Here is a 23,192-nt window from a genome sequence, read left to right as displayed (position 1 = left end):
CTGGACTGTATCTGAGAAGTAGTTGGTGAACCAGGCGAGGTAGTCATTTAAAAAACCAATGCTATTGAGTCCAGTGTTGCCAACTCCTCAGTAAGGAAAGTAGCTATTGGCTGTCCCAGAAATCGCTAAATGACATCATCGCATAATTGGCCATGTGCATGTAATTGTGATGGATGCTATAGGAGAGAGAAACAACGTTGTGGGAGAGACAAAATGTGAGTAAAAACACCCTAAATATGTTTAGAACTACAAATTAACTTTCTTCTGTCTTTAAAAAAAAAAATTTATGGCACAATTCCAACCCTCCTCTATCCGGGCTTGGGATGGCAGAAGTTTAGTTTTATTAATTTGGTTTGGTTTTTAACCTTATGGTCCACTTAGGATCCCACAACAAGTCACAGTAAAACATGAACATTTTTAACCATTTTCTTTTTGTATACTATCTACATTAACAATCTAAATGGACCAAAAAGAGACAATAGAAAAAACTGTCAATGGCAATGTGAGAAAATTATGGTAACTAGTCTGGCCCTAGTTCGGGTTAATTGTTTTTTTAATGTAAGCCAGGGTGGGATCAGCCAGCGACGGCTTCCCACATGCGCGATTTATTTGCAGTCTGGACACAGAGGGGTGAACATCTGCTCTGACTGCAGCTGGGAGGGATTGCTGCACGAGGACTGGGCCGCCTGTGAGTGCTTTGGGACAAGGCGGGGCCCCCGGCAGCATTCGCTGCTCGTTGAGAAGACTAAGAAGGATACATGCTTTCACGTCAGTCTCCAATAACACCAGAAAAAGTTGCTAGATTTGTCGCTAGTTGCTTTTTTGAAAATGTGTTGCTAGAGGGGTCTAAATACTTGCTAAATATAGCAACAAAGTCACTAAGTTGGCAACACTGATTGAGTCTGTAGATAAGAATGTGGTGATTGACAGAGTCGAAAGCCTTGGCCAGGTCGATGAAGACGGCTGCAGAGTACTGCCTTTTATCAATGGCGGTTATGATATTGTTTAGGACCTTGAGCGTGGCTGAGGTGCACCCATGACCAGCTCGGAAACCAGATTGCATAGCGGAAAAGGTACGGTGGGATTCGAAATGGTCGGTGATCTGTTTGTTAACTGGGCTTTCGAAGACTTTAGAGTGGCAGGGCAGGATGGATATAGGTCTGTAACAGTATGGGTCTAGAGTGTCACCCCCTTTGAAGAAGGCTTGAACAGGCTAGTAATTGGGGTCGCAACAATTTTGGCGGATAATTTTAGAAAGAGAGGGTCCATATGTTCTAGCCCAGCTGATTTGTAGGGATCCAGATTTTGCAGCTCTATCAGAACATCAGCTATATCGATTCGGGTGAAGGAGAAGCGGGGGTGGCTTGGGCAAGTTGCCCGAGCGGGGGGTGCAGAGCTGTTGGCCGGGGTAAGTGTAGCCAGGTGGAAAGCATGGCTAGTCGTAGAAAAATGCTTATTGAAATTCTCGATTATCGTAGATTTATCAGTGGTGACAGTGTTTCCCAGCCTCAATGCAGTGGGCAGCTGGGAGGTGGTGGTCTTGTTCTCCATGGACTTTACAGTGTCCCAAAACTTTTGGGAGTTAGTGCTACAGGATGCAAATTTCTGTTTGAAAAAGCTAGCCTTCACTTTCCAAACTAACTGTGTATATTGGTTCCTGACTTCTCTGAAAAGTTGCATATCGCGTGGGCTATTCAATGCTAATGCAGTACGCCACAGGATGTTTTTGTGCTGGTCAAGGGCAGTCAAGTCTGGAGTGAACCAAGGGCTATATCTGTTCTTAGTTCTACATTTTTTGAATGGTGCATGCTTATTTAAGATGGTGAGGAAAGCACTTTTAAAGAACAACCAGGCATCCTCTACTGACGGGATGAGGTCAATGTCCTCCCAGGATAATCGGGACAGGTCGATTTGAAAGGCCTGCTCGCTGAAGTGTTTTAGGGAGCGTTTGACAGTGATGAGTGGTGGTCGTTTGCCGGCAGACCCATTACGGACCCAGGCAATGAGGCAGTGATCGCTGGGATCCTGGTTGAAGACAGCAGTGGTGTATTTAGAGGGCAAGTTGGTCAAGATGATATCTATGACGGTGCCCATGTTTACGGATTTAAGGTTGTACCTGGTAGGTTCCTTGATCATTTGTGTGAGATTGAGGGCATCTAGCTTAGATTGTCGGACGGCCGTGGTGTTAAGCATGTCCCAGTTTAGGTCACCTAACAGTACGAACTCTGAAGATAGATGGGGCAATCAATTCACATATGGTGTCCAGGGCACAGCTGTGGGCTGAGGGGGGTCTATAACAAGCAGCAACAGTGGGAGACTTATTTATAGAAAGGTGGATTTATAAAAGTAGAAGCTCGAATTGTTTGGGCACAGACCTGGATAGGCTGCAGAGGTCTGTCATACTATCTCTGCAGTAGATTGCAAAGCCAGGATTCAAACATGGCTAGGACATCAGGGTTGGCGGAGTGTGCTAAAGCAATGAATAAAACAAACTTAGGGAGGAGGCTTCTGATGTTAACATGCATTAAACCAAGACTTTTATGGTTACAGAAGTCAACAAATGAGAGTGCCTGGGGGAATAGGTGTAGTACTGGGGGCTACAGGGCCTGGGTTAACCTCTATATCACCAGAGCAACAGAGGAGGAGTAGGATAAGGGTATGGCTAAAGGCTATAAGAACTGGTCGTCTAGTGCGTTGGGAACAGAGAATAAAAGGAGCAGATTTCTGGGTGTGGCAGCATAGATTCAGGGCATAATGTACAGACAAGGGTATGGTAGGATGTGAGTGCAGTGGAGGTAAACCTAGGCATTGAGTGACGATGAGAGAGGTTGTGTCTCTGGAGGCACCAGTTTAGCCAGGTGAGGTCTCCACATGTGTGGGGGGGTGGGACAAAAGAGCTATCCAAGGCATGTTGAGTGGGACTGAAATAAAACAATAAGAACTAACCGAAACAGCAGTAGACAAGGCATATTGACATTAGAGAGAGGCATAAAGCAATCACAGGTGTTGATCGGGAGAGTTAAGACAACAACGGGTAAATGGCGATGAATGGGCAGAGAGGGTCAGTTAGGTACACAGTTAGGGACCTGAGTTTGGGGCTGGGGCCGATAGATAAACAAAGTGAGGTACCGTTTAAGTGAACAGTCCATTTGACATCAGCTGTGTAGCTGAGTGATCATAGGGTCCAATGAGCAGCAATAGATTAGTCAGGGAGCCGTTCAGTAGTCTCTACTACGCTAGGCAAGCAGAAGACATGGTGATTCAGACAGCTAGCAGGCCGGGGCTAGCAGATAGGTCTTTGGCGACAACGCAATGGAAACGCCTGTTGAAACCACATCGGACAATAACGTCAGCAGACCAGTTGTGATGGATCGGCGGGGCTCCGTGTCGACAATAAAGGGTCCAGGCCAAATTGGCAAAAGAGGTATTGTAGCCCAAGAATTAGCTGGTATGCCTTCGTCGCCTAGCCGGGAGATGGGCTTAGCTCAAGGCTAACTGGTGCTTGCTTCAGAACAGAGGTGTTAGCCAACAGTGGCCACTCTGATTGCAGCTAGCTAGCTGCGATGATCCAGTGTAATGGTTCAGAGCTTGCGGCAGGAATCCGGTGATGTGGTAGAGAAAAGCAGTCCGATACGCTCTGGGTTGATATCTCGCTGTGCAGACTGGCAGGTATTGACTGACCTAAAGCTGGCTGGTGTCCGAATTAAAGGTGAAGACCGCTAGCAGTGGCTAACAATGAATACTAGCTAGTTAGCTGGCTAGCTTCTGATGGAGGTTCCGGTTATAAAGTATAAAAATAGCAGATCCGTACCACATTGGGTGAGGTGGGTTGCAGGAAAGTATATTTAGTTCGGAGATGGAAAGTGAGATGAAAATATATACAAAAAATAACGAGGAAACAGACTATTTACACTGGACAAGATAGGACAAGACAAACACGTCCGACTGCTACGCCATCTTGGACATGATCGTTTAAACTAATCAATTCATCATTAAGATATCGGTGTATCATCATGTGTGTTGGTGTTGGCCTGTAGATCTGAATGTACTGGATATACTTCCACCCATTCTATCTGAAGCAGTCATACTGCTTACAAATCCAAACATCCTACCTAATGATTACATCATGGTTTTGTTACATCTATCCAATCACACACTTATCAACAGAACATCCCTGGTCATCCCTACTGCCTCTGATCTGGCGGACTCACGAAACACACATGCTTCGTTTGTAAATTATGTCTGAATGTTCGAGTGTGCCCCTGGCTATCAGAAATTTAAAAAACAAGAACTATGATGCTGTCTGGTTTGCTTAATATAAGGAATTTGAAATGGTTTATACTTTTACTTTACATTTTTGACTCAAGTATATTTTAGCAATTACATTTACTTTTGATACTTAAATACATTTTAAACCAAATACTGAGAAGATTGTATCCCCCATATATATAACATTCTATTGGTTGCAATAATTTTGTATAGTAATTTAAATTGAAAATTACGAAGTTTTGAATCCGCCATTGTTTTGTGTATCAATTCATAAACCATGTGCCATGGAATGGGTACATCGAAAATCTCTTCCCAACTATTTTGCAATTTATATGGCACAGCTGTCAGTTTTTTGGTCCTTAAATGAAATTGGTATATGTTTTTATTCATCACACTTTTCTTTAACCATTTATGTTCTTTAATACAGGGCCGACATACAACTTCCTTACTTTTTTCCCCTTCTACTTGCCTCTTCCATTTTTGTGGTAATGCTGCAATTAAATCGTTGTAATTTTGGGAAGAGCAGACATGTCCATACAGTGGGGCAAAAAATTATTTAATCAGCCACCAATTGTGCAAGTTCTCCCACTTAAAAAGACAGAACAAATAATACAACAAATATTGTGGTTAAACTCAAATATACTACTAATTGATTTAAAAAAACATATTTTTCGAATAATTAAAAAAATATATATTTAATTTTAGTGAATGATATCAACAGTGAAGAGGCGTCTCTGGAATGCTGGCCCTAACGAATACAGTCATGTGTCGTAACTCTGCAATTCATTCAAAAGACACTCTGGGAAATATGCAAATAAGGCTTTACACTAAGCAGTGTGTTAATTTAACACTGAAAAGTGTGGACCCATACAAACACTGGACTAGTGTTAAATGTAACACTCAGTGTGGATTTAACACTCAGAATTTGCTGTGTGGCTCCCTGGTTAAAAAAAATAACATTCATTACTGTAATAACATTCGTTACTGTAGTTTTAGTCCTCACGTGATTACGTGAGTGAGACAGAGAGATTATTCATAAGGAGGGAGTGAATAGTAATAGAGATATATGGGTGGTGCTAATTGTTACAGCAGCTCTTACCTCCCCAAGTATCTACGCCTGCTTCAGACTGGGTGGGGACAGCAGTAGTTGACAGACAGTTTAAACAGCTCAGTCTGACTACCACAGAGGAAGATACCTGGTCCTGCTCTTCTACCACCTGGACCTGTAAGTCTTACCACTGGCCTGCTGGTTTCAGCTCATCTCCTCGAGACGAAGTGAAGCCAGAGTCCCAGATAACATTTATGAAAGTTGAGGTGTAATGGTGCTTCGATAATTCCGTCTCCATACTCTTTTTCAATTGTTTTTATTGAATCGTGTCAACGGCAGTACAATTAATAAGAAGCAGTAGTTTTTGTTGTTGTTATGTCTCCGTTTATAAATCGTTTGGTTCCATTTTGTATAATAAAGCATTTGCCTTTTTTTCATAATGTTACTAAGTCGTTTTTTTGTGTGTGTGATAACAGAATTAACTGCAGATGTGATTAGCTTGTTTTTAAAGCACACAAACGGACAGGCAGAGCAGGGGTTTTGTATTATGTTTATTGAGGTGGATATGTGCATGTCCTACAGACTAATCTACTATAAATGCTAACGATATTCATAGAATAAAAACAAACGGAACATTCCACAAGGTCTAATGATATTGCTTTGGAAATCATCTAGACAGTTACAAAGTGAGAAAAGACGTTCTGTAAGATCGCTTTAAAAGTTACTCCAAAAGCTCATGTGGTATCCCTAAAGAGTGAGGTAACAAAATGTAAATAAAAAAATGAGTATCGGGAGCCTGGGTTGTAATCATTAGCGCACTGCGCACACCGTAGCAAACTAGCAAAACATTTGCAACGGAAACTGTTAACTCCAAACGCTTTACAACATGACACAATTCCATTGAAACACATTTCACTAGTCTACACTAATGAATATGTCCCTGGAGTAGCAAGTTTGTTTACAGTTCATGAGGGTATTGGTAACCGACAAAAAACAAATGCAGTGGTAGAGAAACTTTAATACACTTGGGCCCTGGTCAAAAGTAATACATTTGATAGAGAATAGGGTGCCATTTTAGACACATCCATGGCTTCATTCTAAGTGGTATGATAGTGTGGATAATGGAGTAGAGCCTATATGTGCATAGATGAAGGAATGAGAGGTAGAATGCCAACTCTGGTTCCTTGGCAGTGTCACATTGCAATGGTTGAAAGATGACTAACGACGATGTAATGATGAGAACAAAGAACTAGGCCAGGAAATTTTTCTGGTCAGGTCACATGATCTGGAAATGCTCGTCGCCCGTTAGCGTAAATGTCATTGCTGTTCATCATGTTAAGTTTGTACACCGCAAATTAAAATGTCCCTTGAATATTTATACATACTACATATTTTAACATAATTAATATTAATAATTCACATTAACATGGCTGATTATATACAGTAATAAATTGGTAACTATTCCAACTTTGTGATTTGCATAGGCTCTTGTAGCCTTGTTGACGCTACAAAACTGTCCGTGTTCAACCTAACGTGATGACAATACAAGAGAACAGATGCACAGGAATGACATTTACTCGGGTCAAAAGTAGTGAACTATGTAAGGAATAGGGGGCTATTTGGGCCTAATAGAATAGCACCCGCTTCCCAATTGTTTTTAATCATAAGCTGCCAAAACAGTTAATTAACTCTGCATACCCGGTTGAAATGACAGTAGTTTCATATGAAGTACTAAAATGGTCCATCATGCATATAATGACAAACTAAACTTTGGAACATAAAGGCATTTGTGATTGTATTTACATGTATATACTTGTTTATAGAGCTTTGCTTTGTCTATCCAGAGTGATGATGAGTTTTTCTGGTACCATCTGATTGGATCATGACTGGGTGTGATGTAGGTTCTCTGGTTGGATAATGATCGTGTTTGTTTTTTTTGCGAGATGGTTGGCAGTTGGAGTGTTTCATAGATACCATCTTTACTGTTGAGTTTAAAAAAAGACAAGTAAAAAAATCTAAGGCTACACGTTTAAAACAATAAATGTAACATAACTGACCTTTTCTACTGCCTTCCCAAACCTCGCCCCTAGACTCTGGCTACATTCCAATTTTCTACCCTTCTCCCGAAGTGTGCACTCGTACAATCCCCCTAGTATATTTAAAATAAATGGACAGGGAATATGGTGGTAACTACCTTCAGCCATTCTTGCACCAATCCCATGCTTCCATTGTCCGTTTCAGCCATTTTGACAGGCTCTGTATCACAGCTAATGGACACTTCCTGTCCCTATACAGGAAATAGGGGGCATATTCCAATTACCTACTTTCCTTATCTCCTTTCCTTCACTAATACCCCAGTTACACAGAGACAAAACCCCTTATTTTTACATTTTGTTACCTTTGTTTGTTTATGTGAAAGGGGTAGGGGGTAAAAAAAACAGTGAAAAAAACACAGCTCGGGACCTAGTTATGTCAGCTGATTTTTGTTGTTGTGAGAATGGATCACTGCATTTCCATGGGTAAATTCATTAGCACTTCTCTTGTTTAACACCTCCCTAAATTGAATCGCAAACAGCCCCCATGGCTTATACCTCCCATTAATATCAGTGGTCACACAGGGAAAGCAACGAGGAAAGGAGACGAGGAAAGGAAGCAATTGGGACGAGCCCCCATTACGTTGAAAAGGCCGCTCCTGATTGGGCCATTGGGTGGTGTTCTACAGGAAGTTGGTGGTGGTGTTCTTTCCTGTGTCGATGTTAAACTGGTAGGCTCCGTCCGAGGAGTGGAGGACGTCAGAGGCAGGCACGGGGGCGGAGGGCGATGACGCCTAAGGAGTGAAGGTTGAGAGTTGAAAACCATGTATCGATAAAGTAAGCAAGTGTGTATTTCTGGGAGATGAAGAGACAGCGAGCAAGAAAAAGACAGAGAGAGAGAGAGGACTGACCTGGGGGGGTTGTGGGGGGTGGGCGAGGAGGGGATCAGCAGCAGACATGTTCTCCATCTTTATCTCCTCCTTCACTGGCTCACCTGGAGGCATGGCGCTGTACATCACTGGAGCATACCCCTGAAACACACACACAATTAGTCACACAAATACAGGTCATGTACACACACACACACACACACACACAAACTACACACTGAGATGAGAAGGATCCAAACTGGAGCAGCGTATGACAGATACAGATGTCAGTTCTTAACTTGATCACTCTTTTGTCGCTAAGAATTTTCCTGCTGCATCAAAACATTCGAATGAGCCTCGACAGTCCCTGAAAAAAAGAGCAGTAATCTTTCCTTCCATGAGGGGACAGTCCAGTCATTGGGATCAGAGTTTGCTATCAAAATCATTTTCTCGCTCAAAAGCTAGACCTAGGCCCTGTTACTACAACATTCAAATGTACAAAATGTATCTGAAATTAAGCCATACACATCAACATCTGTCGTTTTATATAGCCTAATAACACAAGATAAACATTGGTCTCCACTTGGCGACGACGTAGAAGTCTTAAGTTTATCAGGTCAACATTTTTAATTGTGCCCTGGGGTGGTCTAACGGTTAGGGCTGCTTTCTTCAGTGTGTACATAAATACATGTCTATGGTGTCGGCTTGGGTTTGATTCCCGGCCCACACTCTGATGGCACAAAGAACTCAATCCCCCCGATTGACTTGATTTATTTACACATTTCAAGGACTGTCGATCGTGATAAGAAATGACCATACCAGACACTTTTGGATAACCTAAATAGGAAACAAATAAAATATTAGCAGTCGGCTACACCAACATTAGTTTTCCGTTCATACAAAAAGTGTGGGGTAAAATGCCACAGTAGATTTGCCGTGGTAAACTATGAAATACTTTCTTTTTATCGCACGGAATGCTCGTTAAATAGATACATCGCCCTTAGTCTGTTCAAAAATAACTCAATTGTTCCGATTACAATACCAACCAGAGGGCAAACATATCTTGAAAGACTTTGATTGCAAGCAGGACTAAGGACCACCGATCTTTTAGGGAGCAGTAATGAGGTGACTAATGGTTGCAATTGATATCAGCTGTGCGGGGGGGGGGAATTTAGCGCATATTAATGGTATAACAAGACATCAGCTGGTGATAATCTAGTGCCATTGACGGTTGCAATAGGATTATCTTCCAATAGGCTACATTCTGTAGACTATCCATTATGACATAATGAAAGGAGTGAAAACTGATAACAGGCGTCTGTGTTTCCCTGGCTGAGTTGATCAGCTGATTTGGGCCATCAGTTGATTGACAGATGTAAGACTACCTACAGTATGTTCGCCCTCCCATCCACGTTTTATAGTTAAGCTATGTATCATTTGTCAGTATAGTTCTGGTCTTTGGTGTGGTTTGAAAGCCTGTATTGTGTGGCTTTAATATTTAACTTCGTAAAGCTGTCAAGATGTTTAGGCATTTGAGCCTATCCAAAGATTATTTTGTTGAGCTGAGACACTTTTCTATAATATGTAAATGATTAGACTATTTGCTTTACTTATTGAAATAAATGCAATTCACTTGTGGGCCTAATGTAGGATCAGGCTGGTCACTATCTCACCCAGCACTGGGCACAAACTCATGAGGTTCAGAGTTGGAGCATGCTGCTTTCACCACTGCACTACTACAGTTCACTATACTTTCACAGGCACGAAGAATACTATAAATACTGATGAAACATAGGCACGTAGTTTTCCAATTTTGTTGTTGTTTTAAGCCTTTCCCCAACCATAGCCCTAACCATAACCACTCAGAATTAATGCCTAAACTGTTAACCTTTGAATTATTTCTGCTTTAACCTTGTCACCTCGCGGAGTTATTGTGTCAAAAATAGACATTCATCCATATGCAGTGGGCCGGATTCAAACCCATGCCGCCTCTGGCATATGTGTGCTATGGTCAGTGGCTGTGACCTCTGGACCACACAGACACTGAGGAAATGTATAATTTATTCTGCCTATTACTTGCCTTCAACATATAATAAAACAAACTACAAATACATCTACCCCCTACAAATATGTCAATTTATTATAATTCACAAAATAATTCACACGAGATGCCCTGTCGCCTGTACGTAGCCTACATAATGTACAATGTAGGTACGGTGTGCATTGCTCACAAACACTGCTTCCAGCTGCCCCTTGGTGGCGATTCTAAATATTTATTCAGATGTTCAAAACCTACTGCTGGATTATTTTCCTCCAGTGACGAATGGAGACAAATTAAGATTTGACATCTGTTGACACAGAGGACAAGGGTGATGGGGAGGACTGGGAAGAGACACTAGACTATGGTTAAGTAGAGTAGATATATACCATTGGAGCCATGGGATACTGATACTGGTTAGGCGGCCCACTCCACTTAGGGGTCAGAAAGAAGGCAGCGTGAGATAGATTGTAGAATAGAGGGAATAGGAGTAGAGACTGAGTAGAGTTTTCAATAATATAACCAAATATGGTAGAATAGGGTTGAGTAGAAAGTAAAGTAGAATAGAACAGAGTAGAGTGGAATAGAAAAGAGTAGAGTAGAAAAGATTAGAGTAGAATAGAACAGAGTAGAATAGTAGAATAGAATATAGTAGGGTAGAATAGAACAGGGTAGAGTAGAAAAGATTATAGTAAAGTAGAATATAACACAGTAGAGTGGAATAGAATATAGCACGGTAGAGCAGAATATAACAGAGTAGAGTAGAAAAGATTAGAGTAGAGTAGAATACAGAGTGGAATGGTACAATAGAATATAGTATAGTAGAATAGAACAAAGTAGACTAGAACAGATTAGAGTAGAATAGAACAGAGTAGAATAGTAGAATAGAATATAGTAGGGTAGAATAGAATAGGGTAGAAAAGATTAGAATAAAGTAGAACATAACAGAGTAGAGTAGACTAGTAGAATAGAATATAGTAGGGTAGAATAGAACAGGGTAGAGTAGAAAAGATTATAGTAAAGTAGAATATAACACAGTAGAGTGGAATAGAATATAGCACGGTAGAGTAGAATATAACAGAGTAGAGTAGAAAAGATTAGAGTAGAGTAGAATACAGAGTGGAATGGTACAATAGAATATAGTATAGTTGAATAGAACAGAGTAGACTAGAACAGATTAGAGTAGAACAGAGTAGAGGAGAAGAATATAATAGAAGAGCGTATGGTAGAGTAGAGAGACATACCATAGGAGGAGCACCAGGGTTATACTGTGGCTGGTTGGGCGGCGGGCCGTTCCACTGCAGGGGCTGGGCGGGGGGGTACATAGGGTCCTGTGGGTGGTAGCCTGGGTTGAACCCCTGAAACAAAACACAGCAAAACAACACCGTCTCACACACACAGAGGAATATTGCTTGTTGATGAAGATTGGCCAATTGAGAGTATTAATCAACTGGGACAGACAGAACCTTATTCCTGGAAGGTTAGTGTAGCGTCACAGCCCCTAACTCAGCCCCAATCCTCCTGTACAGAGAGTGGATGTGTCACAAATAGCACCCTATGGGCCCTGGTCAAAAGTAGCACACTATAAAGGGAATGAGGTGCCACGAGGCCAGACATTTTCTCCCATTTTCTCACGCCTTCTCACTTTGTTTTCAGACCTTACAGTTGTGCTGCTAAGTGATCAAATGAACAGATGGAGAGAGAGAAGGCGTGAAGGAGAGAGAGGAGAGATGAATGGATTGACTCACTGGTTGGAATGGGGGTCCAGTCCACTGAGGCTGGCCAGGCATCCCAGGGTTGGGGGGAGAGTAGACCTGGGGGTAACCTCCCTGTACATGGAGGAGCACCACAGTTCCTACAGTTAGACAGAGGGACTGAAATATACTTTTATATAAGCATATTCAGGGATGGAATTTAACGATTTGGGGTCCAAATCTGTGCCATGCAATGTTTGGCCTATTTACTACTAGCCCAGTCCGAAAAGTGCTAGACTCGGGCTAGCTTAATTTCCATCCCTGCTTAGACTATATATCCATGACAGTATATACTCATACACAACCTGAACATACACAGATTCGTACTGTACATGGATACCCACAGATAGACATAGGGACTTCTACTCCAATACACGCATGCTACACGCACAGTGCTCATGACATGACTAAGACGGAAATAAGAAAATGATGTACATACGGAAGGCATTATTGCTTGTCATTCAGATCAGTGACACAAAGCCGATAACCAACCACACACACACACCACAGTGTAGTTAATTGAGTAATAATAAATGCATCACGTACCATGTTAGGATCTTGGCCTGGGCCATGATAAAATACCTGCAACAATCACAACAAAAACACAATTGATGTTATTATCGACCGTTCATTCACAAAACCTTACTGCGACGTCACTGTGATAGTACATCAAGGAGTGATAGGGGAGACATGAGGAACATAAAGGCAACGTGTGGTCCTCTGTAGCTCAGTTGGTAGACCGTGGTGCTTGCAACGGCAGGATAGTGAGTCTGATTCACGACACCCCTCCATTCCTTAAAATGCTTTGGATAAAAGTGTCGGTAACACTTTACTTGACACCCAGTGTCATAACAGTCATAACAGATGACATAACTTGTCATAATATGGTCATAACACTTTCATGACGCATGTATTTACACCTGTTCTGACAAGTATTTATTTAAATAATCCCCCCCCCTTGCCAACAAGTTTCCCTTCGTTTGAATGCTTGTTCCTTAAATAATTTGTTGTTGTTGTACTCAATTCTTTACAGTCGTGTTTTTTTCAACATATTTTATACAACTAGATAATACAATTTATGACGCTGTCAAAAAAGCATTATGACCATCCTGTGTCACTTTACTTGGACTAAGATAATACACTTTATGACACTGTCAAGGAGCATTATGACATCATAATCATATCAGCCAGAGAGGCCTATCACGTACATGCCCTTATATTAATTAGTATTCAGTCAATAAGGGAATCATGTCCTGCTCCTGAAATCTGCTACTGCATTCATCCTAGTCATCATTCATGTGTGCGCAAGAACAATGATAATTTAATATGGTCAATTAAAAACAATATATATATATATCACATAAACATACTGTTAACATGTAGGCTATGGTGTAATGGAATGTTTTGTCTTGTGAGGTAGGTTTTGACACTCTTATGTCGGTGTCATAACCAGTATATGTCACAACAAGTCTAAATATATGTATCATGACATACAAACAGTGTTCCATACATGGCAGTGTTATGACCATATTATAATGTGTGTTATGACCCCCTTCTCGTCAGTTGTTATGACATATTATGACATGGTTATGACCATAAAGTGTGACCAAAGTGGGTACTACATGGCATGAAGTATTGTGCACAGTGCATTCAGAAAGTATTCACAGCCCGTGACCTTTTCCACAGTTTGTTGTGTTACAGCCTGAATTTAAGATGGATTGAATTGAGATTTTGTGTCACTGGCCTACATGTCAAAATGGTATTATGTTTTTAGGCATTTTTACAAATGAATAAAAAATGTATTCAACCGATTTGTTATGACAAGCCGAAATACGTTAAAGAGTTCAAATGTGCTTAACAAGTCAAATAATAAATTGCATGGACCCTGTGTGCAATAATTGTGTTCAACATACTTTTTAAATGACTACCTCATCTCTGTACCCCACACCTACAATTATTTGTTAAGGTTCCTCATTCAATCAGTGAATTTCAAACTCATATTCAACCACAAAGACCAGGGACGTTTTCCAATGCCTCGCAAGGTAGGGCACCTATTGGTAGATGGGTAAAAAAAAAGAAAAGAGGCATACATTGAATGTACACTAGGGCGGCAGCGTAGCCTAGTGGTTAGAGCGTTGGACAAGTAAGGTTGTGAGATCGAATCCCCGAGCTGATAAGGTGCAAAATCTGTCTTCAGGCCTTCATTGAAAATAAGAATTTGTTCTTAACTGACTTGCCTAGTTAAATAAAGGTAAAAAAAACTATATAAGGAAAATGTCCCTTTGAGCATGGTGAAATTATTAATTACACTTTGGATGGAGTATCAATACATCCATTTTCTTCAACAGAATGGAGCTAAGCACAGCAAAACCTGGTTCAGTCTGCTTTCCAACAGACACTGGGAGATGAATTCACCTTTCAGCAGGACAACAGCCTAAAACACAAGGCCAAATATACACTGGAGATGTTTACGAAGACAACATTGAATGTTCCTTAATGGCAGAGTTACAGTTAACTTGAAAATCTATGGCAAGACTTGGCTGATCTATGGCTGTCTAGCAATGATCAACAACCAACTTGACAGAGCTTGAAGAATTTTAAAAAGAATAATATGGTAATATTGTACAATCCAGGTGTGTAAAGATCTTAGACTTACCCAGAAAGACTCACAGCTGTAAACACAGCCAAAGGAGATTCTAACATGTATTGACTCAGGGGTGTGAATACCACAATATGTAAATTAGATATTTTTGTATTTAATTTTCAATAAATGTCTAAAAATGTCTAAAAACATGTTTTCACTTTGCCATTATGGGGTATTGTGTGTAGATGGGTGAGAGAGAAAATATATATTCAATCCATTTGGAATTCAGGCTGTAACACAACAAAAGTCAAGGGGTATGAATACTTTCTAAAGGGGTATATAACAAGGGTTGTGTCCCAAACGACGCCATATTCCCTATAAAGTGAACTACTTTTGACCAGAGCCCATTGGTGCAGTACTTTTGACCAGAGCCCACTAAATAGGGAATAGCGTACCATCAGCCATGGTCAAAAGTAGCGCACTACAGTATATAGGGTAACATTTGGCACTATTCCCTACATAGTGTACTACTTTTGACTAGAGCCCTATGGGGTGCTTGGTCAAAAGTAGTGCACTAAATAGGGAATAGGATGCCATTTGGTATTTCGCCAAGCCACCATAAAACTACCCCTTACCGGGCCACCAGGTCCAGGGGACACTCCTCCAGGGATATTGTAGCCGGGAGGAGGGTGCAGAGTCTCGGGGGTCCCCTGGAGGACGGCAGTGGGGTGGGGGGCTTTCTTCTTGAAGATCTTCTTCTGGCAACAGCAGCAGATACCTGCGGGGATCCCCAGCAGAAGGAGAAGGGCCATGAGGGGGTTAGCCGCTTCATAGTCATGGTGGTCTGGAGAGGGAGAGAGAGGGAACAGAGGAGGGAGGAAATGAGAGTAGGAAGGCAGGAGAGGGAGGAGAACAGAGAAAGAGTGCGACAGAATTAGAGAGTCGGTGTGAAAGAGACAGGGAGAGAAAGGGGAGAAATCAGGAAAACAAAAATAGAGAAAGAGTTCAGAGAGTCAGTTACTGTAGGTGCCTATGAGGTTTTTCTCAAATAGCCCCAAAAGCATACAACTAAAATACAGACCGTGATAATTTAGCGCAAAGGACACAAAGAGCATGTTTATTAGAAGGACTATGCTTAGTACATGCTTGGGGGAGGCAGGTAACCTAGTTGTTAGAGCGTTGGGCCAGTAACCTAACGGTTGCTAGGTCGAATCCCCGAGCTGACAAGCTAAAAATCTGTTGTTCTGAACAAGGCTGTCATTGTAAATAAGAATTTGTTCTTAACTGACTTGCCTAGTTAAATATAAATTAAATAAATAAAAGTACAGAAACACAGTAGAGACGAGTAGAAGTGAGACTGGTGGCCATTTGAAGTGTGTGTAGGTGCCTATCAGAAACAACCACTCGGGTTCCAAAAGGCTTCTTCAGCTGTCCTCATAGGAGAACCCTTTTTGGTTCCCGTTAGAACTCTTCGGGTTCCGTGTAGAATCCTCTGTGGAAAGGATTTTTACATGGAACCCAAAAGGCTTCTTACCTGCAAACAAAAAAGGTTCTCCTATGGGGACAGCCAAAGAACCGTTTTAGGTTCTAGATAGCAATTTTTTTCTAAGAGTGTAGGGTTGTAGGGTAGTTAAAATAGGTTGGAATTCCATATGTACCTCATGGCATGTTTCTGATGTATGCATGGTTTTCTTACATGACCAGCAAAACATATTGAGCTTAAACTGAGCAATACATAAATACTTGACTCTTTATATGCACATTGTTGAAGAAAAGTTTCAAATTAAATCACGCTCATTGGTCCTGCTTCGTAGTATACCCTTCAGGGCCCATAGGGACGCAGACGAAGTGAAAAGTGATGGCAGCGTGAACAAGCATAACAGGAGAATAGGAGTGCTCAGTCAGAATGAATTCAGCTCTTTGCTATCCTTTTTGTATGCAGAGCAGACCTACTATAATTAAGCAATAAGGCCAGAGGAGGTGTGGTATATGGCCAATATATCATGGCTAAGGGATGTTCTTACGCACAACACAAGTGCCTAGATACGGAGTGCCTAGATACAGCCCTTAGCCGTGGTATATTGGCCTATACCACACCTCCTCGTGCCTTATTGCTTAATTATACCAGGCATTTCAGCCTATCCTGTTTGGCTCAGTTGGTACAGCATGGCGCTTGACACGTCAGGGTTGTGGGTTTGATTCCCATGGGGGACCAGTAAGGAAAAGTATGAATATGTATGTACTCACTACTGTAAGTCGCTCTGGATAAGATTGTCTGCTTAATGACTCAAATGTATTCAGGGCTCTAACTACCCAGTTCATAATAACAAATAAACCCCTGCCCTTTGGGCCTATCCCGTCCCTGGAAGTCAGCAGATGGAATATTGAAAACATTTGGAGGCCTGCTGGTGGGCAGAAGGGGTGAAGATGGCAATTCTATGGAATTCTGATTCCTGTCAATGGACACAGTAGTTGAGTCAATTCCAGAATGGATTCCTTGTCCCTCTATTTCAGTTTGTACACTCATGGTATGTGTCCCAAATGTAACACAATTACTTATGTAAGCATTACATTTGACCAGTAGTGCACTTAATAGGGAATAGGGTGCCATTTGGGACACAAGTGCAGTCTGAATGGTGAAGACCATTGACAGGGTAATAAGATACTTGGATAGCCACTTAAAGCCAGCCAGTGTCTGTGGAGACCAAATGGCACACTTTTGCATATTTAGTGCACTCCTTTTGATCAGGGCCCATAGGGCTCTTTAGAGGAAATAGGGTGCCATTTGGGACACATCCAGCGTATATGCAGACCAAGGTTTGGAGCAACTAACAATGCCAATAATTCATTCAGAATTATCCGTAATCATGGTAGCATCTACATTAATGTAGAAGTTTCATCATTGTATAATTTCAAATCCAAAGTGCTGGAATACAGAGCCAGAACAACAGAAAATGTGTCACTATCCCAATACTTTTGGAGCTCACTGTAAATAGCACAATTTATATTCTAGAATAAAATCCCTTTTATGTCTATGATGAGAACCATATATACACACACCCTACTGTTGCTGCTCCCAGGCAGGGTTGAGGTTAGGTATGTGGGGCTAGGCCATTTGGGAAACAGCCAGCATATATGCAGACCAAGGTTTGGAGCAACTAACAACGCATGGTGACACAGCAAAAAAGCACACACACACACACACACACACCTTACACACGCCCCCCACACACACCCCCACCTGTGAGTTCCATCCTGATGATGGAGACCACCCTGTCTCTCCTGTCCCTCAGCGTGTAGTAACCCACGTCCGTGGTGTTGACGTTCTCGATGGTGATCTTGGTGGAGTAGGTCTTGACCCGGTTCCAGTAGTCCGGGTGGTCCTGGGCGACCACGGCCCCATCATGCACCAGGGTGACATTGGCGTCGGCGCCAGAGAAGGAGAGTTGGGCGTCGGCTAGGTCAATGCCCTCCAATGAGATGTAGAGGTCCTCGCCCGCCACGCACTTCGGGTACTCATGCCTGGCTGGTGGGGCGAGAAAAGGTGTGAGAACGTGTTACGGGTGAGAGAGTAGTTGGAAACAGAGATGGGGCAGGCACATGAAGGGGTGAGAGAAAGTAAGGAGGGAAATTAGCATTAGAGGAAGAGAGTGAAAGAAAGAGAGGGGTAGTACATGAGAGACGAGAGAGGGGGGTGGGTGAGAGCGAGTAGGTGGAAAGAGAGAGAAAGAGTGAAGGATCAAGCAAGAGTGAGAGCGAGAGAAAGGGAGAGACAAAAAGGCAAGAAGGATCTGTACACGAACTGACAACAACAAAGGACAATATTTCAATAACATGCAAAAAAAAAACTCCCCACCACCCCCTCCTGCACTCACTGTTCACGGCCACTTTGAGTGAGGAGATCTCCTTGTTCCAGTGGTCTCTCTGGACGTAGGTTCCCTGGTCCTCGTACGTCACCTTCAGAGGGCAAAGGTCAAATCTAAGTGCATTTAAAATTGTTTCACAATAAAAACAATACAATTAAATTAAAGAGATAGATAGAGGATGGTAATCACATTAGCGGAGGTGGTGTAAATGTATTACTAATGGTCAAAATCAAGTGGACCTTTTTGTTAAGAGGCGGACACCCCCCCCCAATTGGACGTCTGGTGGCATGATATGATATACTTTATTGTCTCCATGGGAAGATTTGACTTGGACAATTGAGGAGTCAGTCAGTCACCTTGTCCAGATACCAGCGCCTGTCAGTTCCTGTCCCAGACACCCGTCCCTTATTGGTCCGGGCACCATGGTCCCAGTACAGGTAGGTCTTCGCGGGCTCTGCAGCAGGGGTGAACTCCAGCTTTGAAGAGCTCTTCGGGAGGTAGATCTTCAGCTGACGCCCGTGGGACAGACGCTCGTGCAGGTCGTGCATCGCATAGCCATCTGAGAGACAGAGAGAGATGGTGGGGAGATAGGGAGGCAGAGAGAGATGGTGGGGAGATAGGGAGGCAGAGAGAGATGGTGGGGAGATAGGGAGGCAGAGAGAGATGGTGGGGAGATAGGGAGGCAGAGAGAGATGGTGGGGAGATAGGGAGGCAGAGAGAGATGGTGGGGAGATGGAGTGAGAAAGACAGGATTAAAACACTGTAAATTGAAACCCTTTTAATTATGTATTTTCTCTACAGCTGTTTCCAATATGGACCCTGGATAAAAGTAGTGCATTATACAGACCCAATGAGCCCTATGCTGCTGACTAATGCCGAATGTGAGGTGAAAGTTAACAGGTACAATAATGGTGTAGGTTAGGCCTTATTGTACACAATAGTTTACCTTTTAACATTGCAGCCTATTCATCTTGAAATGTCAACAGCCCTCCTCCTTGGCTATGTACCATACCCCCTCGGGCTTTATTGCTTAAGGAATTTGTTCATCGACATGTTTTCTGGATGACATTTCATTGGAATGTAAAAGAGCTAATACAGTAAGCTAAAACTTCCACATAAGTCTTCAGGTTCGAAACTTGTACCACATTTTGTACTTCAAAAATAAAACATTTAAATTATGGAAAATAAATGACTCACCCACACCGAGAGTTCCCAACAGGATCCACAGACTCCACATCATCTGCGTGGGAAATAGAGATTTTTTGTGAACAAATTACCAGAAATATAATGAATTATAGTGTGAACGGGTCGTTGTGGGGGGTATAACACAGACAGATGATGAATCAATAAAGAATGACCAAAAGAAGAAATCAGTGAAAAGAACATGCTCTGTGGTTGTTTGCTGCCTCTGGTACTGGGGACCTTGAACATGTGCAACATACAGCCCTTAGCTGTGGTATATTGGCAATATACTACGAACCTCCGAGGTGACTTATTGCTATTATAAACTGGTTATAAACGTAATTAAAAGAGTCAATCAGCATTCGAGGCTCGAACTACCCAGTTAATAAAATATGTTATAAACAACTTTATAAACTGGGTTGTTCGAATGCTTTTGGCTGACAGCCGTGGTACATCAGACCGTAAACCAAGGGTATGACAAAACATGTGTTTTTCTGCTCTAATTATGTTAGCAACCAGTTTATAATAGCAACATGGAACCTCGGGGGTTTGTGGTATATGGCCAATCAGTATACCACAGCTATGTCATCATGAATTCAGCAGATCATCAGGTGTTTTGGACTACAATGTTCAACACAGTGTCCCGAAAACTGGGTCTCCATTGAACGTTGTGGGTCGAGCAGGACAATGACCCCAAACACATGACAAAAAAGAGCAACCAGGAATGGTACAAGATGAAACACTGGACTGTTCTGGAGAGGCCAGCGTCTAGTTCAGATCTGAATCACATTCAAAACCTATGGCAAGATCTGAAAACAGCAGTAGGTGGAGGGCAAACATGCTGGACCCTCAAACATGGAAGAATTCAAGCAGTTTGCTGCTTAAGAGTGGGCCAAATTACCAGTAGAAAGGTGAAGCAAGCTCATCAATGGCAACAATAAGCGTTTGACTGCCGTTATCTTGGCCAAAGTGCTCCTGGTGGCAATCATTTTGTCAGTGTCATTTGTCTTTATTTTCTAAATTAAAACGTAAGTTTACAAAATAGTATACAGTAGTATATAGTGCAGTGCACTACATTTGACCAGGGCCCATAGGTCCAGGAGTTCGGCTACCAGGTTAACGTTGGCCAGTCAAACAACTACCTCCCATCCACTGTCTCACACCAGAATTTACAACCATTCATGATATTGTAATGTGTGGTATGGTGGTCCTTTCTCTCATACAACCACCTTGCGCGCACGCGATCCGCATCCTTTTGAATTTGGAGCGCATCCGTCAAGTCAAGGGCGGTATGGGGTCGTGCGCGTTTCATAAATGTGTGGGCCACAACAATCGTTTAATAATTGTCACACAAGGCCGGCAATTCTATTTTAAATACAATTGAGTTTTTTTATTTAACTAGGCAAGACAGTTAAGAACAAATTCTGATTTACAATGACGGCCGAGGAACAGTGGGTTAACTGCCTTGTTAACTGCCATAAAGACAGATTTTTATCTTGTCAGCTCGGGATTTCGATCCAGCAACCTTTCGGTTACTGGCCCAACGCTCTAACCACTACCTGCCGCGCCGATTAGTGATAATGATTAGAGATAATGAAACAAACATAATTTCCATGATTACATAAAATTCTACAATAGGCTAACAGGGCCACAACAGCCATGCAATTTATAACGTTATATATATATATATACTTTTTTTTACAATTATTACTATGTATTAATTTTTATTTTAATTTTAAAGCCACACATACAGCTATTCTTTGGCATATCTCACGCCTGATTAGCCCATATGAAACATTGGGCTTCAACCTGTTGAGGATCCACAGAATATCAGTCTACAGTGAGGAGCCTAACGGCTATCTCTCCAGAGAGCTAGCGGTTCACGTGGGGCCGTAAAATCTACGGAGGGTGCCGCGCCTTTCATTTGGGAAGGGGAGAACGACGACAATAACTCTCGGGAAAAAAACAATAACAAAAAACAAAACAAGGATGAACCATATCGAGACGATTTATATAAAATAAGAACATCTTCTATGTGATCTTTTCAGTAATGAAAAGCTAAACATGATGTTAGGGGTAGATAGAATACGATTAAATCGCTGTGTGACTCGGTGCAACGGGTAGAAAGCAATCCCAACACAAAACAATATGCACACGCATACGGTATATAACCGCGCACACCCACAACCATCTCTCTCCTCTCCTTGCTCGACAGAACACCCACAACCACCTCTCTCCTCTCCTGGCTAGGCAGAGTCTCGCACGCAAGCGCCCAGACCACAAATCACCATGCGACAAAAATAACAAACATCACTAACCGAGGCAATGCAACAAAAAAATATATCAACGGAGGAGAGTTTAGTGTTCGCCTGTGTTGCAATTGTTTTTGACCAAATAAAACTAAAAAGCCGCTACTGCTGCATGGAGAAAGCAGACAGCTGCAATGAAAAATCGAATTATGAGCCATGAACATGGCCATCGCACAAACATTCTTATTGTGCATGCAGACGATATGTAGTAGGCCTATAGGCTACATACCTTGATAGGAAAGAATCTAGTTGATTATTTCCCTGTTTTTCTCCTCGTAACAATGTATCTATGACGGGAGAGCGTCACGCGGTGATTCAATAGGCAGCGGAGAGTAAGTAGTAGGCCAAGTGTACGATTGATGCCGGAGCTCTGATGCTCGGAAGCGGTTTTCAAATCACTTCGTATCCGACCAACGAAACTATAAACCCTAGATGACAATCCTCTGTTTTGAAGCGACTGCGCTGCGTGGGGTAGTAACTCGTCTAGGCAGTATTATATATTACTGATTTTTTAAACCACACAGCTGCACATTGGTGTTAAATTAATTTGTTGTATGTGCTATAATGTTAAGCTATTCGTCTTTATCATGCAATAGATCCACAGAAGCTAGGTGGTAGTTTAACTAAATTCAAATCTCCTTAGTATTTTCATTAGCTAATTACTTTTTTGCCATGTAGCATTGTAGCTAACTACTTGAACCATCCACACAATTGTTAACCCCCCAAAGAATAAAAAACTACAATCATAATTTTCGAAAAGAAACGATCCCCTATTTTTCTCTCTCTCCCTGACAACTGGGCTAAGCCAATTGCACTCACTCTATGGCTGTCACTGATACCTCACTACACTGTTAACATCCGACTCCAGAGTGATGTGTTCGGTTACACTTTATTGTAGGGTACACATATTAGCCACTAATTTGTAATTTATGTCATGACTCCACTTTCACTAATCTGATGACAGTTAGTTAATTAGATAAATAACAATGTTTAATTGTTACCCAGTTAAATTAATCATGTAACAATTAACCAGTGTTGGGTAGGTTCATTTCTAAATGTAATCCATTACAGTTACTAGTTACCTGTCCAAAATTGTAGTCAGTAAAGTAACTTTTGGATTATCCAAACTCAGTAACGTAACATTCAGTTACTTTTAGAAAAAAATGTATGTCACCAATTGAACAACATCTATTGCAGGATAAATCAATGTTAAAGTTTACATAGCTGGCCATATATGGAT

At 41.9% G+C, this 23,192-nt stretch overlaps 1 protein-coding gene across 3 annotated transcripts; it reads right to left on the bottom strand.

Annotated features, from left to right (window-relative positions):
- Positions 1-5,849: 5,849 nt before the first annotated feature.
- Positions 5,850-22,357, bottom strand: LOC135523819 (protein tfg-1-like). Of its 3 annotated transcripts, none has more exons than XM_064950752.1 (12): positions 22,182-22,357; positions 19,659-19,701; positions 18,818-19,020; positions 18,471-18,552; positions 17,837-18,121; positions 15,231-15,439; positions 12,558-12,593; positions 12,006-12,086; positions 11,502-11,615; positions 10,647-10,691; positions 8,262-8,381; positions 5,850-8,144 (listed from the first exon to the last, which is right to left on the bottom strand). In XM_064950752.1, the coding sequence occupies exons 2-12, from the start codon at positions 19,699-19,701 to the stop codon at positions 8,034-8,036; spliced, it is 1,329 nt and encodes a 442-aa protein (XP_064806824.1). In that variant the 5' UTR covers positions 22,182-22,357; the 3' UTR covers positions 5,850-8,033. The 3 variants fall into 3 exon arrangements, with proteins under 3 accessions (XP_064806824.1, XP_064806826.1, XP_064806825.1); XM_064950754.1 differs by having other exon boundaries at positions 15,231-15,373; XM_064950753.1 differs by lacking the exon at positions 10,647-10,691.
- Positions 22,358-23,192: the final 835 nt, after the last annotated feature.

Source organism: Oncorhynchus masou, chromosome 31 (genome assembly GCF_036934945.1).
Source record: "Oncorhynchus masou masou isolate Uvic2021 chromosome 31, UVic_Omas_1.1, whole genome shotgun sequence".
Taxonomy (NCBI): domain Eukaryota; kingdom Metazoa; phylum Chordata; class Actinopteri; order Salmoniformes; family Salmonidae; genus Oncorhynchus; species Oncorhynchus masou.
Note: the sequence above shows the minus strand (reverse complement) of the source record. Positions and strands in the feature narration are given on the sequence as shown.